Raw genomic sequence first — 17,975 nt, 5'->3', positions numbered from 1 at the left:
CTTGACTCCACAGATAAAAGATCCACGCACAGTTGCTCATTTTCAACTTGCCTTCTTGGTTCGGTATCTGGAAACTATGATCTCCTGCCTGGAAAGCTTGCCCTGGTCACTTCTCTTAGCTCCTCACCTCCCTGCTAAACATCTCTGACCACGGCCTATGAGCGGCCACAGCCCACTGTTCCTCCTAAGACCTCACAAGCTGCCTAGTTCTGCACCAACTGCCCAGTTCTGTACTGTTGATGTATTTCTGAGAAAATTTCCATGACCAACAGAATTCTGACTTCACCATCAGGGCTGCAGATCAAATGACAGTTATAAAAACAGGCATCAGCGCCACGATGTCCTGTTCCCATGGACCTGTTCAGCCCACTACAGCTGAGTGTTCCGGCCCTAGTCCTGGACATATCTTTTTTAGATTTATTTATTTATTTTATGTACATGACTACATTGTAGCTGTCTTCAGACACACCAGAAGAAGGCATCAGATCCCATTACAGATGGTTGTGAGCCACTATGTAGTTGCTGGGAATTGAACTCAGGATCTCTGGAAGAGCAGCCAGTGCTTTTAACCACTGCGCCATCTCTCCAGCCCCATGTCCTGGATAGCTCTTCACCAGTTTCAGAAATGTGAAGACAGAGTTCTAGGTCCTATTCCCAAGAATATTAAGCATCAAGACGCTATCCTAGTATTCATCTGATTTAGTATCTTGGTATTAATGTCCTTAAATTCACAAGCTGAAAAGTTGTGTTCTATTAATAGTATACACTATTGTATTAGATTATTAAGATATGAGAGGCTGACGGTGTGGCTCAGTGGTAGACTGTGTGCTCAACACATATGAAGCCTTTGGTTCAAGTCCCGACGTTGAAAAAAAAAAGAGATTACAATGCAGTCTTTAATTTTTCACCATTTATGTAATTAGATGAGCAACATTATACATACCAATAGCTAGTGATGAGTACTGTGCCAAAATGTCATGTACGTAAAAATTTCAAATGTGTTAGTACTTGTATCTGTGCACTTATTTCACATGTATGTGCATGTGTACCTGTGCCATGGAGTATGTGTGCAGGTCAAAGGACGGCCTATGGGAGTCAGTTCTCCCCTGCTTTGTTAAGTTCTGGGGATAAAACTAAGGTCACCAGCCCTGACGGCTTTCACACATTGAGTTGCCTCTCCAGACCGCAATCTTAGCTTTATTACCCTCAGAACTCAGTAGTGCACGGAGCTGAGTGATCGGTCACTTGCTTGCCATTTTAATCAGATTATTCCTTACCGAGAGAAGAAACAGAGATGCATATTCCTATAGAACAGACTGAGGTCTACACTGTGAGCCTGGCCTTTAAAGGATAAGCCATTTTCCAGCCCTCACAGTTTTACAATTTTATCAGATTTACTCACTCTTTAAGTGTTTTGTCTACAAATATGTATATGCCCCATTTGTGTGCCTGCTGCCCTCAGAGGTCAGAAGAGGGCATCAGATCCCCTGGAACTGGAGTTACAGATGGTTGTGAGCCATCATGTGGGTGCTGGAAATCAAGACTGGCTCCTCTGGACGAGCACCATGTTTTAACCACTGAAGCAACTCTCCAGACCTTTACTTCCATTTTAAACAGCTATAAATACACAAGAGGGAGAGGTAAGAACCTCAGCTTTGAAGAATTATAAACACTAATGATGAAAATTGAGGCAGCTATTTGGAAGGGTTAGTGCAAGTAGCCAAACTTTTATTTAGTTATGCCATAGGTTACGTTAGGATATAAACACATAATATGACATGTTATCATGAGTAGTCTTTTACATAATAAACACATGACTAATATTTTGTATAACAAAAGAAAAACTGAGTCTATACATTACCAGAGCAAGGACAGGGAAACAATATACTCTGTATAAATTATAGTGGTAGTTACAATGGGACCCACCTCTCTCCAACTCAAGTTTCCAATGTAAAGTTGGCATAAGCTAATCCACTGTGCCCTTAGACAAGCTGGCAGAGGTGAAGCACCAACATGACATCTCAGTTCTTAACTGGAGTCGAGCTGCCTTTCGTTGTCTTTTTCAGGTGGTGGTAATTGGGCAAGATCTTCATCAAGAAATCCAGCTGCAGTGTCTGGGGCTGGAAAGATGTAAGGACGGACAGAGAGCAAGGTCAGCAACACCAGGGGAATGGAGTTCAACCACCCATGTACTTCTCTTTACTCCTCGGCTGCCTGAAGTGTGTGCTGGATGGCACTAAGTCCCAGAACAAAGCCAGACAATTTTACATACAAAACACACAGAAAACGCTTCCGAATTTCCGTTTAGATCTTTATCCTGGCTTCTAAGCATTAAGAGTGCTTCCCACACATCCTGTGATGCCCTCAGCTGAGGTTTACTCTCTATAGGCTGGCTCTGTCCCCCTCCTGACTGTAAACTCATGTGAGGGACTCCACCCTGGACACAGTGTCAGAGTCCAAGGAGGCTGTCTTAACAAAGACCAGTGCTTGATCCTTATGCTTGGTGACATCCCGGACAGGCTGCATACCTGACTTGATCCTTGTGCTTGGTGACATCCGGGACAGGCTGCACACCTGACTTCCTCACTTCAGGCTCACTGCCTCTCCAATTCCCACCATCAATCACTTTGCTATTACTCAAAGGATAATTTAAATTTCCCCTTCAGTCTATGAAATACCATCTCCTAAGTAATTCACGGGGGTGAGGAAGTAGCTCACTGGATGGGGTGTAGGGTGTGGCTTCCCATGCTGGAAACCCTGGGTTTGCTTCCTAGCACTACACAAAGCAGGCACAGAGGTGCCTCAATAATCCTTGCCCCAGGGAGTTGGACTCAGAAGGACAGAAGTTCAAGGTCACCCTTGTCTGTGAATTCCAGACCAGCAGGGATTAAACTACACTCTGAGAATGGAAAAGTGGAATAATTTAGAAAGAGCTGGTTTTAATTTATGATTAAAAATATGGTTAAGAAAGGTCAAGTATCAAATGTCTTGAAAATATTTTCTTTGAGGGACGAGGAAAAGGAAGCTTAAGAAATCTATACTAAATATGTCACGACATGAGCTTTGAAACTGCAGTGTGAATGCTCACGTCTGAGGGAGCCCAGAGCCTTAGCCTTTCATCTCTTGGTCTAGCATTATCCTCCATTTGGGTTATTAGAAAGGGTGATTTTCTGTAAGCCTGGTAAATATCTAAACGCCCTTCCTTTCCTCATAAGCAGTGTTTATAACCAGCCACGACACTTTCATAACTAAGTCAGAAACCCATGGGACCTTTGGAAGGGCCGCCTCATCCTCACCATTTATTTTTGCAAGTGAGACAGGGAATTAACTTTTTGGTGTAAAGTTCAATGGTGCGTGGGAAAAACAACTCCAGATCCTCCTCCTCTATTATCAGCCTGTCACTATCACACGTGTGCACACACACACACATATGCAGGAGACACACACACAAACACATATATGTGATTTTAATCTAAAGAACTGTGATTAAACTGCAAATAAATCCAAATCTGGAGAATATTTCTGTTTTTTTTTTAATAGCACAGAATAGTTTATTCAGGTCATGGGGAAGTTTAGAGGGTAGCAGAGGCAGAGAGAGAGGAGAGGAAGAGAAGCAGAGAAGCAGAGGCCGGCCATGAGCGCGTGGAGGGAGGGGGAAGAGCAATTGTTTCTCTGATGTTTTATTCATTTGCTTTGGGGATGGAACACAGGGCCTTATGTGCTAATCATACGAGTCCCTAGTATACCAACTCCTTTTAGAGAGGCTTTCGTACCTGTGGCCGCTCCGTCTGCACCCGCCGCAGACAGTCCGCACCGTAGATCACCGTGTTCTCAGGGATGGCCTCAAAGGTGTTCAGGCTGCAGCAAGCGCCGATGATGCAACCGCTGGTCAGGATGACATTCCTGCCCACGTACGCTGCAGCAGAGACAATTACAACTTAAGACAGCAAGTGAGCCCAACAGTTCTCTTGTTTATGCTTCCCCACCAGGATTTAGGTATAAACTTGCAAATGGGCCTGAGGAGGAGACTGAGGAAATGCCTCACAGTGAGCGCACAGACTGCACAGCAGTCTGACACTCAGGGCAGTGAGGAAAATGAAAGCTACAATCTATTAAGCAAATTCAGAGTATACGTTTGTTATTAGGAAGAGCAGCACTCCCCTCCTGTCAGTCAGGATCAGGAAAGACAAAGCAGGGTTCTAAGCCCAGGGGATCAGCTCTGGGAGCCGGTTCCCAGGAGTGCTGGGGGCCTCCCAAAGTGCCCTGACATTTTCTGACTGGGTAGGGTAAAGCAGTCCTGAAATTAAGGAACACAGTTGCTGGCACAGTTGCTACTCGCTCTTTCATGCCACAAGAATGTGCGTCAGCTCCAGTGGCGCTAACACATTTAGCAAAAGTCCATCTCTAAGCTCTCAATGGAGCTCAAATCCAGCCCCAACTTTACAGTTCACGGCTGTCCTTTTCACTTAAAGCAGTTAGCCACGTTATCAGATAACCAGATAACTAGGTTAGGTTCTTCAGAGGCAAAGAATTAACCTGACAATGACTTTGGTTGGTTTCCAGCATACCTGACCTTGCTTGTACTTAAGCAGTTTCCCAAGACACACAGAAGAGAAAGGAAGTAATCACTCTGAGGACAAAGCTCACCTTTTGACTCAATGACATTATTGTCTCCCATTTTCATGGCTTCGGAATCTGTAAGCCTGAGTTAAGTAAACACTTTTTCCCAAGCATCCAGAATATCCTGTGTCCTGGGACAGAGTTGTGAGGAGGGCTGCTCGGACTGCCTGGCCAGGAGTCTTTGCTTACAAGGCTTTAATTCTCCAACACAAATACCTCCACTCAAACAAATGACCCCTAAGCCTTCACATACTTGATTACATTTACTTATTCAGTGTGCACTTGTGGGCATTTGTGCCTGTGCATATATGTGTGCCAGGTGTGTGTGTGTGGTGTGTGTGTGTCTGTATTTACCTTATCAAGTGACTTGCTAGAACAGGAGGGACTTCTTGGTTTCTGTGGTGGTAGGAATTAGACACAGGGCAGCCATGTGCTCTACACTACAGCCCCAGCCTGAGAAAGGGTGTCCTCTCTCTGTTATTGTGTCCCTCCCTCTCCCAACTTTTTCCTAGAAAAGATTTTTTTAATTCTTTTAATGATTGACTTTTATTTCATGTACACTGGTGTTCAGCCTGCATGTATATTTGTGTGAGGATGTTAGATCCCCTAAAACTGGGGTTGCAGACAATTGTGAGCTACCATGTAGGTACTGGGAATTGAACCAGGGTCCTCTGAAGAGTAGCTAGTACCTTTAACTGCTGAGCCATCTCTCCATCCCCCAGAAAAGACTTCTTAACATACTGCAGTGAGTGTTTAAAGAGCCAGATGGCCTAGTCTCTATATATTTTAAACCTATGGGATAAGGTATGTCAGTTTCTATACAGGGAGAGATCTCAGCACCAAACACATCTGGGAGTGATCTGAGGCAGTTACTGCAAAAGATACGACAGCCGACTTCAAACACGTTGTTGGTGCCAATAATCATAGGTTTGGGTTCTGGATCTTCAGTGTCTGGAATGATGTTATCCGGATGACTATAAAGAAAACAGACAATCACCAAAGACCAGTGGCACAGTAAGCAGCTGCCATCTCATTTCAGAATCTGATTCAACTGTCTCAGTTTTACCTGCCCCAAAGCTTAAAATGAATGGCTACCCCTAGCTCCTGAACCAGGGGAATTACTTCTCTCCCCCTCTTTTGTGCTGGGGAAGGCTAGGTTCTAAGCTCAACAGAACTTCTGAAATGTAAGAAGTCACAGGAACAAAAACAACCTCACACCTTTAATCCCAGCCTCTGAGTTCTAGGCTAGCCTGGTCTACAAAATGAGTTCCAGGTCAGTTAGGGCTACAGAGAAAATTTCTTAAATTCTAGGTTCAGGGGACAGTGTAAATAACAACAAAAACCCAAAACAATAAATATACTTTTATCCTGCTAAAGAAGGATCAAAATCCAGCCTAACTTGGAATTTTTCCATCCATAATAACCTCTTAAAACTGAAATAGAAAAGAGTACACATGGAGGGACCCATGGCTCCAGCTGCACATGCAACAGAGGCCTTGTTGGGCATCAGTGGGAGGAGAAGCCCTTGGTCCTGCCAAGGCTCGATGCCCCAGTGTAGGGGAATGTCAGGGTGGGGAGGCGGGAGGGGGTGGGGTATGGACCGTAGGGAGGCACCCCGTAGAAGCGGGAGAGGGAGGATAGGATTCCGGTTGATGGAGGGGAACCCGGGAAAGGGGATAATATTTGAAATGTAACTAAAATATATCCAATTTTAAAAAAAGGTAAGTAAATAAATAAATAAATAAATAAAAAGATTGAGAAAGCCCTGTGAAATAGAAACCATTATTTTGAGCTTTGGCTATTCAGTGAAATATGTGGAAGATAAAGCTGTCCTCTTAGAGCAGAGGTTTATCTCCGACAGCTGATCTCTGCTGATTCACAGGCTGCTGTGAATGATCTCACAACCAAGGTGCCAAATAAAGAGAATATTAATACTGGGGAAATGAATTCAGACTGTAGGAAACTCCCACACGGCCTGTATAAGTGTCAGACACAGCTGAGTATTTTCCCACACAAATTCCATACATTGTTGCTACAAATTAGGCAAAAGCTTAAATTTCTTGCCAAAATTTTATCTAGAAAAATTTATACATGCTTTTGAAAATATCCTGAGTATTGTAGCCCAGTGCACAAAGATATGCACTGCCTAACATTTATTTTGACACACTGTTACCTTTTAAGTTGACGGATTGCTACAAGGATCCCATACTTTGTGAATATAGTTCTGGGTGCTTCCCATGTGGGACATGGAAAAAAATTCACATGCAGACACAAAAGAAATCCAACCCTAAAAGTCTTCGCTATGGAAGGCACAACACAGGATACTGGACGAGATCAGGAAATCACAGGTTGGATTTTTTTTTTTTTTTGCTGATGGATCAAAGTGTCCAATTGGGAGACCACCAGACCAGGCTGGGGCTGGGGTGGGGGTGTCTGGTTTTCTGGTCTGGGTCTCTCATGTACTTAATGTTTACGGAGCCTCAAACACCCTCTGCAGCTCTGAATGAGGGCTCCTGGGCAGTACCACTGCTGGGAAATCCTCCCCATGGTGCTGAGTCCAGAGCACTAGTGAGTCTCACTCACGCATTTATGATGAGGGCCTGCTCTTCTATGAGGTTTCCTTCGCCGATAATTATTGGCCCGGCCTCCGCAATAATTCGTGCTTTAGGGTGGATCACCGTCCTAGGGCCTGTGAATCAGAGCAGGTGAGAAGAAATGGTCAGTGTAGGCTGCACTTCCAGCAGGAGGGTGGGAGGTGACGGAGCTGGGTGAGGCTTCTGGGAGGAACACTTTCTAAGGTTGTGCCAGGCACCATGCTGAGTACCGGATAGGTACTATCTCTGGTGTTATCAGCAGCAGTTAGTGCCAAGGTAAGTGAAAGGGCACACATGGCACAGCAAACAGCTCAGCCTCCATCCAACCATCTGTCTGTGAGTCTCACTCCTGATTGTCTGAAGCACAGGGGAAGCTACTGCAGACTAAACACTGGGACACTTGAGACCTGCAAACACCAGTACATACAAAATCAGTAAGAAGCTTAAAAATACACAACACCTGGAGGAAAGCATGCAAGCACTTTATATCTACAGCATCTCACATTACATCAAGACACTGCCATTTACCTCCCTATTCCTCAGAATGGCCGCTCATGCATTACGCTCTCCAGGTGCTTAACGATGCTATCACAACTCCCGGGTTCTTCTGAGATAACAAGTCCCACATCTTCCCGTGGGACAAACCAATGGATAGCTACAGCTCATATAATACAGATTTCTAGTTTGCTTCAAAATACTCAAAGGGCCATGGTCTAATTTAGGTTCCTTGTTATTAGAGCCCCAGCCCACACCCACCCGTGTCTGGAAATAATAGACTCTGGTCTCTCTCACATGCAGGCCGTGTTCTCTCAAGAGCTGTCTCCACACCGACAGCAGGAATCCTTTACACCCTACTTCGCTGGACGGATGTGGGCTACGAGAAATCCTGTTTGAAAAGGGAAGTCACAGGATCTGAAGGTGAGATTCAGGGGCTGACAAGACAGCCCAACGAGGAAAGACAGTGCTGCCAAACCTAGTGAACTGAGTTCTATCCCCAAGACCTGCGTGCTGGAACCAACTCCTTAGGCCCTCTGATCACACGTTGGATGCACACAATAAACACAGGAAGACATTAAAAATGAGATGGTTACTGCCACAAAGACCTACAAATTTCTGAAAACTGAGCAGAGTGGCTACGTTAGGCCTGAGGACAGACCAGGCCTGCTTCCTCCTTTCCTCGGGTATCATGGTAACAGCTTTTAACCACAGGAGACTCCTGATTGGCAGGGATTAAGTAGAAAGAACATGGCACTCATCAGGCCATGACAGGCAGCAGACCTCTGCTCAGGTAAGCATCCAGAGGCACCAGGCCTCCAGCTGACCCTTAAGTCAGAGCTGTGACAAGCAGAAAGTGTGAGAAGCCACCTGAGGGTGTATCACCCACCTCCACAGGTGACCTGTGTTCTGAAATGACAATGCTATTGTTTTCTTTCAAAAACACAGGACACCGGGCTGAGACAGCTCAGCCAGGATCCCTGGAGATACTTGCTGAGTTCTATAAGGACATACAGAGGTGGGTGCTTGAGTGACACCCGAGGTTGTCCCTGGCCTTGATGTGCACAAACATACACACATACTACCCTCCAAGCACAAAACACTGCTTGGCGTGGTGGTGCCATCTGCAATCCCAGCACTTAGGTAGGAGCAAGAAGATCTGAAGTTGAAGGCAAGCCTGGGCTATATGAGACTGTGTCTCAAAAAACCCCAAAACAAAGCAAGCCAAACAAAACAAAGCTATTATATAATGAAATCTAATCAGAATGAGTATTCTTTTGAGACAGGGTCTCATTATATAGCCCTGGCTGCCCTGAAACACCTATGTAGACCAGGCTGGCCTCAAACTCAGAGATCGATCTGCCTCCGACTCTTTACTGCTGAGATTAAAGGTGTGCGTCATCACGCCTGGCATCTAAGTTTAAGCAGATGCTTTATTGCTGTCATTATTGTTTGATAATCACTGGTTGCTAATAGGTAACTGGAAAAGAACTGGATATAAATGTCAGGCACTTTCTCATGGAGCAGCAGCACGTTAGCAGCTTAGGTGAGGCCTTTGATCTTGACACTACTGCCACCTGCTGGCATCCTGCCCCAACTGCGGGTTGTGGCTCACAGAGACTTAAATAAGGAGAGAAGAAACAATCTGCTTTGAATTAAGAGATGAAAGCAAATTGATGGTGGCTGGGGGGCGCGCTGTAAGAAACTGTACAGTCCCTCGAGTGAGGCTAGCACACAGCACATGTGACAGCTAAGAGTGTGGTATGGAGAACAGGAAGAAGGCACAGCTGTCTGCAGTTTCACACTGGGCCTGGCTGTCCTGGCAGCCACTGCAGCAGCAAGATGCCCACCAGACAGGCTCCTCCAGGGTGTCCTGCGTGCCACAGACACTCTTACCTAGAATGAAACTGATTTAGAGCCATGTTTAAGGGTCTTGAAGTTAAAATGCTTTAAAAACAAGTCACTATGCAAAGTCCTTGCCGTTTAGCTCTGTTGTGGGCTGTCTCGGCATGGCCCCTGGCAGGGCAGTCTGTATACTTTCTTACTGAGTGCTGAAAGCCTCTCTGGCTTATCTCCTTGTTTGGACAAATGTGTCTGGAGTCAGAGCTGCCTTAACTGGAGTATGGATTATTTTTCTAAACGGCTGGCTGGGCTTCCAGAGCACAGCCAGGAGGACATTCCTGCATCACGTCTCCTTCTCCCTCATTTGGTAAAGGGTGCTCTTCACCTTTGCCTCAGACAGCCACCTCTGCGCACATTTTCATATATCAATACATAAATCCACGCTATTTCTTTTCAAAGTTAAACCACTCCCCTGACCACTGCCTTGCTCTGCGTACTGAAACAGACCCCAGCAGAGAGGCTTTGGGTCTGAGTAAGCTCTGCCGGGAGAACAGTGGCTAGTGGGACAGTTTCCTACTGTGTCCCAGCTGCTCCTCTTATGCCCCAGGGTCACAAGCGCACTGGGGGGCGGCAGCACCCCTCTGGGGGCCTTCCTCACATGCTAGTCAGTTCTCAAAGGGAGGACTTACAGAAAGTAATTCGTATCTAATGAAAAACATATTTGAGCCTATGAAAATGAACAAGACTTAGTTCTGAGCACCTTCCAGTGGGGGCGTGCTTCCCAAGGGCTGTAAGCAAGAGCCGTCCTGGCTACCCCCCGCCCCCCGAAATGGCCCTTCTCTCTGTCACAGTCCCACCCACACACCCACATTCTGAGACAGTAGGATGTAGGCAGCCCTGACAGATGCATACCTGGCTTCACACTTCTTGTCAATTTCTCTGTTAGAACAAATAACTTGATTTCTACAAAACCACATATACAATTTAAGGTTCCAATAACTTGATACAGAGCAAAAGAAAACCCTGTCCTCTTCAAACTAATAAAAGTATAAAAAGACAGATAGACCTCATATGGAGTACCCCCAAGGGCCAACTCCCAACTGTATAGACAAAAGAAAAGATTTAAACCAATTACTCCAGGAGCCTGAGCAAAGCCAAAGAAAAGCTTGAGACAAAAAAGCAAGACATGGTCAGAGAGCTGGAACCAGATAACTCAGCTCTGACTAAATTTTATTTAATAGTGTTTCTCAGGACGGTTTGAATCGGAGGTTATATTTTAGAAAAATGAATAGCTGCCGAAAACTGAAGAAAATTTATGCTAAATGCAACAGTGACAGAAATAATTATCTAAATTATCTAAGCCAAAACTCTGGGGGGGGGAACACTTATTTGTATACATAGTTAAAGAAACACAAGGTCTGGGGCTGGGAGAGATAAACACTTAGAATGATCATGAGATAAAGCAGGGAGACACGGCACTGCATAACTGCATCTCTCTCCTGCATCTTTTCCTTGCTTTTAAAATGAAATCGTTTCTGAAATAAATGCAAGCATCTTCAGTGCATGCTTAGCACATGGCTGAAGCCAAGCACCACTATATGTGTATCAGTAATACATATATACATGTATAACATGTATAAAGCAAGACACTGTTGAGAAACAGCAAATTTTTCTAGCCCTTTTCCCTTAAAAGGTTTCTTTATCACTTCTAAGGGAGTAGGTGTGAATATGACCAAAACACATTGCATAAAATTCTCAAAGAATTAACAGAACAATTTTTTAGCCATTTCATAAGACCAGGTATGGTAGCACATGCCTTTAATCCTAGCACTGAGGAGCTGGGAGTTTTATAGTGAGACTTTATGCTGTAATTTATCACAGAACAGCCTGTAATGGCATACCATTACATATTTAATATTCTAACCATATAGTATTAGCTAGTGATCAGATGGCAGACTGAAAATGTATTTGGGGGCTGGAGAGACGGCTCAGTGATTAAAAACCCTGGCTGTTCTTCCACCCACATTGGCGGCTCACAGCTGTCTATAACTCCAGGTATAGGGAAGCTGATAGCCCTCCTCTGCCTACATCTAGCACTGTGCACATATGAAACACACACACACACACACACACACACACATACACACACACACATACACACACACACACACACACACACATATTCACACATGCAGGCAAAACACCCCCAGACACAAAATAATAAAGTTACTAAAAGAGTAGAATTAAACACTGTCTTTGCTTACATAATCCCAGCATTGAGGGAAAGTAGGAAGACAAGAAAGCCAGAGGAACAAGAGGGGCAGGTGCTAGAGCAGAACCCTAGGCCGGGGCCACTGTGGGTCCTGAGTGAAAAAAATCTTGTGCAGCTCGCTGGTAGCTCTGTCTTGGAAGGCTGGGAAATTGGAAGAGTGGGCCTTGATGTCCATAGCCCTGTCCACTTCCTGCCCACATTGTCCCTGAGTGGGGATAAGGCAATGTTGCTACACTGAGGGTACCACTCACCCTCGGGCCTTTTCAGCTGCCAAGGACTGAATCTCTTCTTAAAACTGTGAGCCCATCGCACCATCCTTTCCTCTTTGTGTCTTGACAGTTTCTGTAAGCGTCCGCAAGGCTATTTCAAGTATACATCTGTGTATTAATGCTGAGGATGTGTCTGCCCTATCTATATATATAGTCCACATCATTAGCTGACCATTTAAAATGAGAAAGAGGAACACATGGCTTTAGCCTGCCTTCTCTTCTGCTCACAGAACAGCTGTGCGCTTTCCTCCTGAGTGAAGGTGAGAGCCACACTCACGGTAAGGCGGAGAGCAATGGAGGACACTATGACAGGCTGAGTCTCCGTGTGCACAGCTCACGCTTTCTCCTCTTACAAAGTTTGCGGTGAAGATAAAAGTGAAGAGCACGGAAAAGAACCAATCATCTTCCAAATCCTGGCAGCTTAAGATCAGTCGACAGGTCACGTTTTAAACGAAGTTCCCCAATAGTGACACGGTCTTCACTGTTGTCATAAGGCAGGACACTGGCTGGAAAATGACATTCTCTTCTTCCTCCCCCCACCCCTAAGGAAGCTATTGTCAGGCCTCATAATGCACATCTTTAATCCCACACTCATAAGCAGAGGCAGGTGGATCTTTGTGAGTTCAAGGCCAGCCAGGACTCCATACTGAGATCCTGTCTCAGGACCCCAAACCAAACTTAACTGCACCAAACCAAGAAACTGTGGGTGGCAGGCGGCTGTGGCTAAGGATGAGTGCCCGTCAGTTAGGTCTGCAGGACTGGGTGGCAGATGTGGCACCGGGGACTCGGCCATGCATGTAAGTTACCCCCATGTGCAGGCTGATTTGGTCTTGGTGATGGAACTTCTGGTCAGATGATATGGTGAGAGTTGAGGGTGCTAACGGCAAACTTCCTGAGCTCTCACTTCACATTCCTACCCTGCCCACTCTCCACCGTGGAGCCCTGACTTCATAGGCAAACAGTGTGACCATCCATGTCCTGGTTGTGAGACACACAGGAGAATGGTTGGATGGAATGTTCAGCAAAGCTCTTTAAGATGAGATAATGCAAGTCAGGTGGTAGTGGCTCAAGCCTTTAATCCCGAGAGGCAGAGAGAGGCAGGTAAGTCTTTGAGTTCAAGGTCAGCCTGGTCTATAGAGTGAGTTCCATGACAGTCAGGGCTACACAATGGAACCCTGTCTCAAAAAACAAATAACAACAAAACTAATAAAAACTGTAAGCCTGTGAAACAGACATAGACAACAGGACTTAAAGGTGAAGCATTAAAATTGATTACATAGCATTAGATCTTGAAAAACATTAATAATTTTCTTACCTATGGTTACATCTCCTCTGATTTCACTTTCTACACATACTACTGCTCCAGGAGCAATCTTCACGCTGTAGGAAGACAAAGGACACACATCATGAGTAAGATTTCAAGTATGGATGGTGGGCGAGAGGGCTCCACTGATAAGACACTGCTGTGTAAGCCTGGTGATCCAAGTTAGAGTCTCGGAACCCATGCTAATAGAATTAAAAATTTTAATATATTGTTATAGAGGTAATGTTGGGGCCAGCAAGATGGCTCAGTGGGGTAAGGAGTTAATTAAGGCACTTGCTGCCAAGTCGGCCTGCCTGAGTTCAATCTCTGGGTCTCGAATGATGGAAGGAGAAAACCAATTTCCAGTTGTTCTTGGACACCACATGCACACTACTGCATGTGTGTACTCCCACACATATAATCAATAACACATGCAATCAATCAATCAATGTGAATGAATTACCTTTCTGTTGTGGAAATAGAACACCTTAACTAGAGCAATTGGTGGGAAAACAAAAATGTATTGTGGCTTAAGATTCCAGAAGGATGAGAATCTGTCACTGTGAGGAGCCAGGCATCAGATGACAGCAAAACAGGAAGCTGAGACACCAACACACACACACACACACACACACACACACACACACACACACACACAAACACAGACCACAAGCATGCAAGCAAATGGAAATGTTAGAGAGCCTCTGAACTCTCAAAGCCCTCCAGTGACACACTTCCTCCTACAAGGAAGTGACACATACCTCCTAAACCTTTCTAAACAGCACTACCAACTGGGGACTAAGTACTTAAACACACGAGCCTGTAGGAGACAGTGTCATTAATACCACCGACTCTGTAGTTAAGAAAAAAGGTTTAAGAAATTCAAGGAAAAATAGCAAGTCAGTACAGAAAAAGGGTTTAATATATTATGGGCTTCTTAAGTGGCACACAGTCGATTAGGCCAAAATCACATGTACTTTTAAATGCTTAAGAAAAGAGCTTTGGATCTTTTCTTTGAATTTAATACCAGAATGGTATCTAGACAACAAGAAGCTAAAATCCCCCTAAGTGCCCATCAGTAAGGGACTGGTTAAGAAGTTACGATATAGAATAATATACAGTTGTCAAAAAGAGCAATTTTTTTATATAAAAATTCTGACTTGGCAGTACACATCTGTAATCCCAGCAGAGAAAACAAGGCAGGAGGATTGTGAATTCAAAGCCAGCCTGAACTCCACAGTAGAAGAAAAGAAGGGAGAAAGGGAGGGAAGGAAGAACAAAAAACACTGTAAGACATTTTGGAAACAGGTCTATGACCGTCTTTACTGTCTGCGGGATGGCGGGCAGGAGCTGAAACAGGCTGCCTGCATGGAGGTGTATTGTTGACAATCCCGACGCCAAGAACGTGGGAAGGGAAGGGAGATGGAGGCATCAGCTTCACTGGGACAGTTGCGAATGCAGCTGAGGCGTGTGAGGTTGTCAGAGGCAACTGAAAGGATTCATATGAAGCTCACGGAGAGGGCCTAGAGAAGTATCTCTGATTATCACACAAGCACAGGTTCCTTCAATGTGTGTCCATCACCTACGCCCCAGGACTGCCCAAATGTTCCACAACAACTAAAAACAGCGCGGAAAATGGTACTCTTTGAAACTGCATCAATTCCCCTATTGGTACGAAGAACTGAAAAAAAAAAAGACAGATGAATTTTCTAACCCAAATTTCGGTGACATGTTCTTAAAGAGTAAGGATAAAGATGTCAGCCAGGCATGGTGGTGTACATCTGTGATCCCAGATGAGGCAGGACCGCCACCAATTTGAAGCCAACCAGAACTACATACCAAGACACTGTTACAAGAAAAAGAACAACGGCTGAGCACCGTAGTGACCTGTGTGGTCCCAGTACTGGGAGAGAGGCAGGCAGATTGCTGAGTTCAAGACCAGCCTGATCTTTACACTGTGCCAGGCCAGCCAGGCAGGCAAACAGGCTCTACTGTGAGATTTTGTCTCAAAAACAAAAGAAATGAACAGACATAAAAGGAAGAAGGCAGAGGCAACTCCAGGCCTATTTTTCTTTTTGTGTCAGTTGAATGGCTGTATTTGAAGAAAGATTCTTTTTTGAGAGTTGTCCATGGTATGGATGGGTCTGGTAGGTATAATATATACACACACGTGTGTGTGATTGTGCATGCCTGTGTATGCATGAGGTCAGGAGAAATGTCAAGTTCCAGACCTTTCTTTAAAGACAACAGTAACTTTAGATATACCTACCCCATTTCCACCATTTTGTGAGAGACCAACTTATCATAAGGAATAAACATAAAATCCTAGCTGCAATCCTTCTGGGTTACCACACGTCCTGTCAAGAGTCACCCTGCTGAAATCATCAAAACATGTAACTTCCCTACTGAGTATGAGACAAAACCCCAGTATTCTGTCTATCTTGCTTTCTGTCGCTGTGATAAAGACCATGACCAAATGCATCATTGGGAAGGGAGGGTTTATTTGGCTTACACTTCCTGGTCACCATCCATTCAGGGAACTCAGGGCAGGAACTATGATGGATGGTTCTGCCCACAGTGGGCTGGACCGTCCCATCCCAATCACTGATCAAGATACTCTCCCAGACATGGGCAATCCTTCAGTTGAGGCTCCCTCTTCCCGGATGACTCTAAGCTGTCTCAAGCTGACAGTGAGAACTCATCAGGATACTGGCCCCCGAATTTGCATAGACGATCAGATGTTAATGCCAGAAAGTTCCTAAAGCCAAGTTTATTCCTGGGGTGTCACTGCTCTGACACCAGCGTTCGTCATTCTGAGCTCAAAGTTGCCCACAAACACCCTGTCTCTCTAGATCTTTGTCCTGCAATGACTGGATGCCTCTCCTTGGATGCCCCAGCAATATTTATTACTTGGTTTAGGTTTGCTATTGTTTGTTTTGTTTTCAGTCAGATTCTCTCTATGTAGCCCTGGCTACACAGGAACTTACTATGTAGACCAGGCTAGCCTCAAACTCAGATCTGTAAATCCACCTGCCTCTGTCTCCCGAGTGCTGGGATTAAAGGTGTGTGCCAGCACACTTCGAACACCACTTTTGTGTTATATGCTTTTCACTGAAACTGTTTTGGTGTTAAAATATAGACTTGTTTAGAGCTCTGGTCAAATAAACTAGTTTTTACAATGATCTCCCCCACCAGGTTTCACTATGTAGGATGTAGACCAGGCTGGCTTCAAACTCAGCTTGTCTTCACCTCCCAAGAGCTGAGATTAAAGTCATTCGACACCATGCCTAGCTTCCATAACCACACTCATTTTGCCTCTTGATTTCCTGTGATTACCGGCATCCTTCACACTTCCCACGAAGTAAGCATTATGCAACACCTAAGAGTCTGAGATGCTAAGGATGTAAGAGATTCCAAAACGTGCCTTAAAGAGAATCCCCAGGTACTGTTTATGTTGATTAACACATTTCTCAGGAAGGCAGAACATAAGTATTAATAAATTTACGACTAGATGAAGTGGATTTAGTAGTAAACACAGTTGGTGATCAATATCTCCCCCTGGACCCACTTCATCTATTGGTGGTGGATACACTGGGAAGCCAGTAGCTGCGAGGTGGGGGATTCAGACCTAACAAATGGTAAGTTGAAGGCTGTGTGTTTGTATGAGGTAGTGCAAGTGATGCTTGTAGCAGATCTGTTTCTCTTTAGCTTATGAAAAAGGTGACAGATCGCCTGTGCAAAGAGAAGAAAAACCTAAATTTTAATTTTTGACACTGGACCCACCGTGGGTTTTGGTAAGTTAGCAGAAGAGTTGGGGAGATTAACTCTCAGAGTTAAGAGCACTTCCGTCAAAAGCAACTGGTGCTCTTCCAGAGGACCAGAGTCCAGTTCTTGGTATCCATGTCAGGCGGCTCACAACTTCCTGTAACTCCAGCTCCAGGGGATCCCACGCCCTCTTCGCACTCACATGCACACACCTGGACATAGATGCATGCACGTACATATATTTTAAAAATGTGGCTCAAGACATTACTCCCAGGACAAAGGAGGCAGAGGCCGATGAATCTCTAAGTTATCCATACAGTCTCTTCCCACCAACACTTTTCATTTGGTGAAGACTGTGACAGAAAAAGCCATAGCTGCTGGCCCTGGGCTCTCAGGAGCTGGTAAGAAGGGTGACAGCTTTAGTGCCTTCTAGGCCACCCTCTTCCTGACCAGAGAGGTAGGGCCGACGGTACACCCTCCGCTGGGCGGCGTCTCGCCCCGCACAACCTCCCTCAGCCTCCGAGTCCCCCACGCAGGCCCAATGGAGTCTGCGCAGGCGTGCTGGGATGGGTGGGGGGGTCACGGAACAAACCCTCCCCGCCCCCACTCCCGGCGGACGCCAGGTATGGGATTATGGAACCATCCACCTAGACACCGCCTCAGTGTCCCCACACTGAGACCAGAAACGGGTTCCGCTCGTGCGGAGGTGTTAGCACGCACCTCTTTTGAGTCTTCTCCGCCATCGTCAGGCCCTTGTCTCAGGAAGAGCTGAGATCGACCTTGCAGCCTGGCTAGAGCGATGATCTCTACATCTG

The 17,975-nt window shown here is 45.4% G+C and overlaps 1 protein-coding gene across 1 annotated transcript; it reads right to left on the bottom strand.

Moving 5' to 3' along the window:
• Nucleotides 1–933: 933 nt before the first annotated feature.
• On the bottom strand, nt 934–17,975 carry DCTN6 (dynactin subunit 6). Its single transcript, XM_080929114.1, has 7 exons — nt 17,881–17,975; nt 13,408–13,472; nt 7,204–7,309; nt 5,506–5,594; nt 4,648–4,695; nt 3,774–3,916; nt 934–2,120 (listed from the first exon to the last, which is right to left on the bottom strand). The coding sequence occupies exons 1-7, from the start codon at nt 17,901–17,903 to the stop codon at nt 2,022–2,024; spliced, it is 573 nt and encodes a 190-aa protein (XP_080785240.1). The 5' UTR covers nt 17,904–17,975; the 3' UTR covers nt 934–2,021.

The sequence above is a fragment of the Micromys minutus genome, assembly GCF_963924665.1.
Source record: "Micromys minutus genome assembly, chromosome: 14".
NCBI lineage: Eukaryota > Metazoa > Chordata > Mammalia > Rodentia > Muridae > Micromys > Micromys minutus.
This window is presented reverse-complemented; position numbering and strand designations above follow the sequence as displayed.

Excerpts from the sequence above, each read along its gene's own strand:
- DCTN6 (XM_080929114.1), bottom strand. The coding sequence starts at position 17,903 with ATGGCGGAGAAGACTCAAAAGAG. Across the intron at positions 7,310-13,407 it reads CAGAGGAGATGTAACCATAG|GCCCTAGGACGGTGATCCAC; the intron begins GTAAGAAAATTA and ends TCTGATTCACAG. Across the intron at positions 3,917-4,647 it reads TAATGTCATTGAGTCAAAAG|CGTACGTGGGCAGGAATGTC; the intron begins GTGAGCTTTGTC and ends TCTCTGCTGCAG.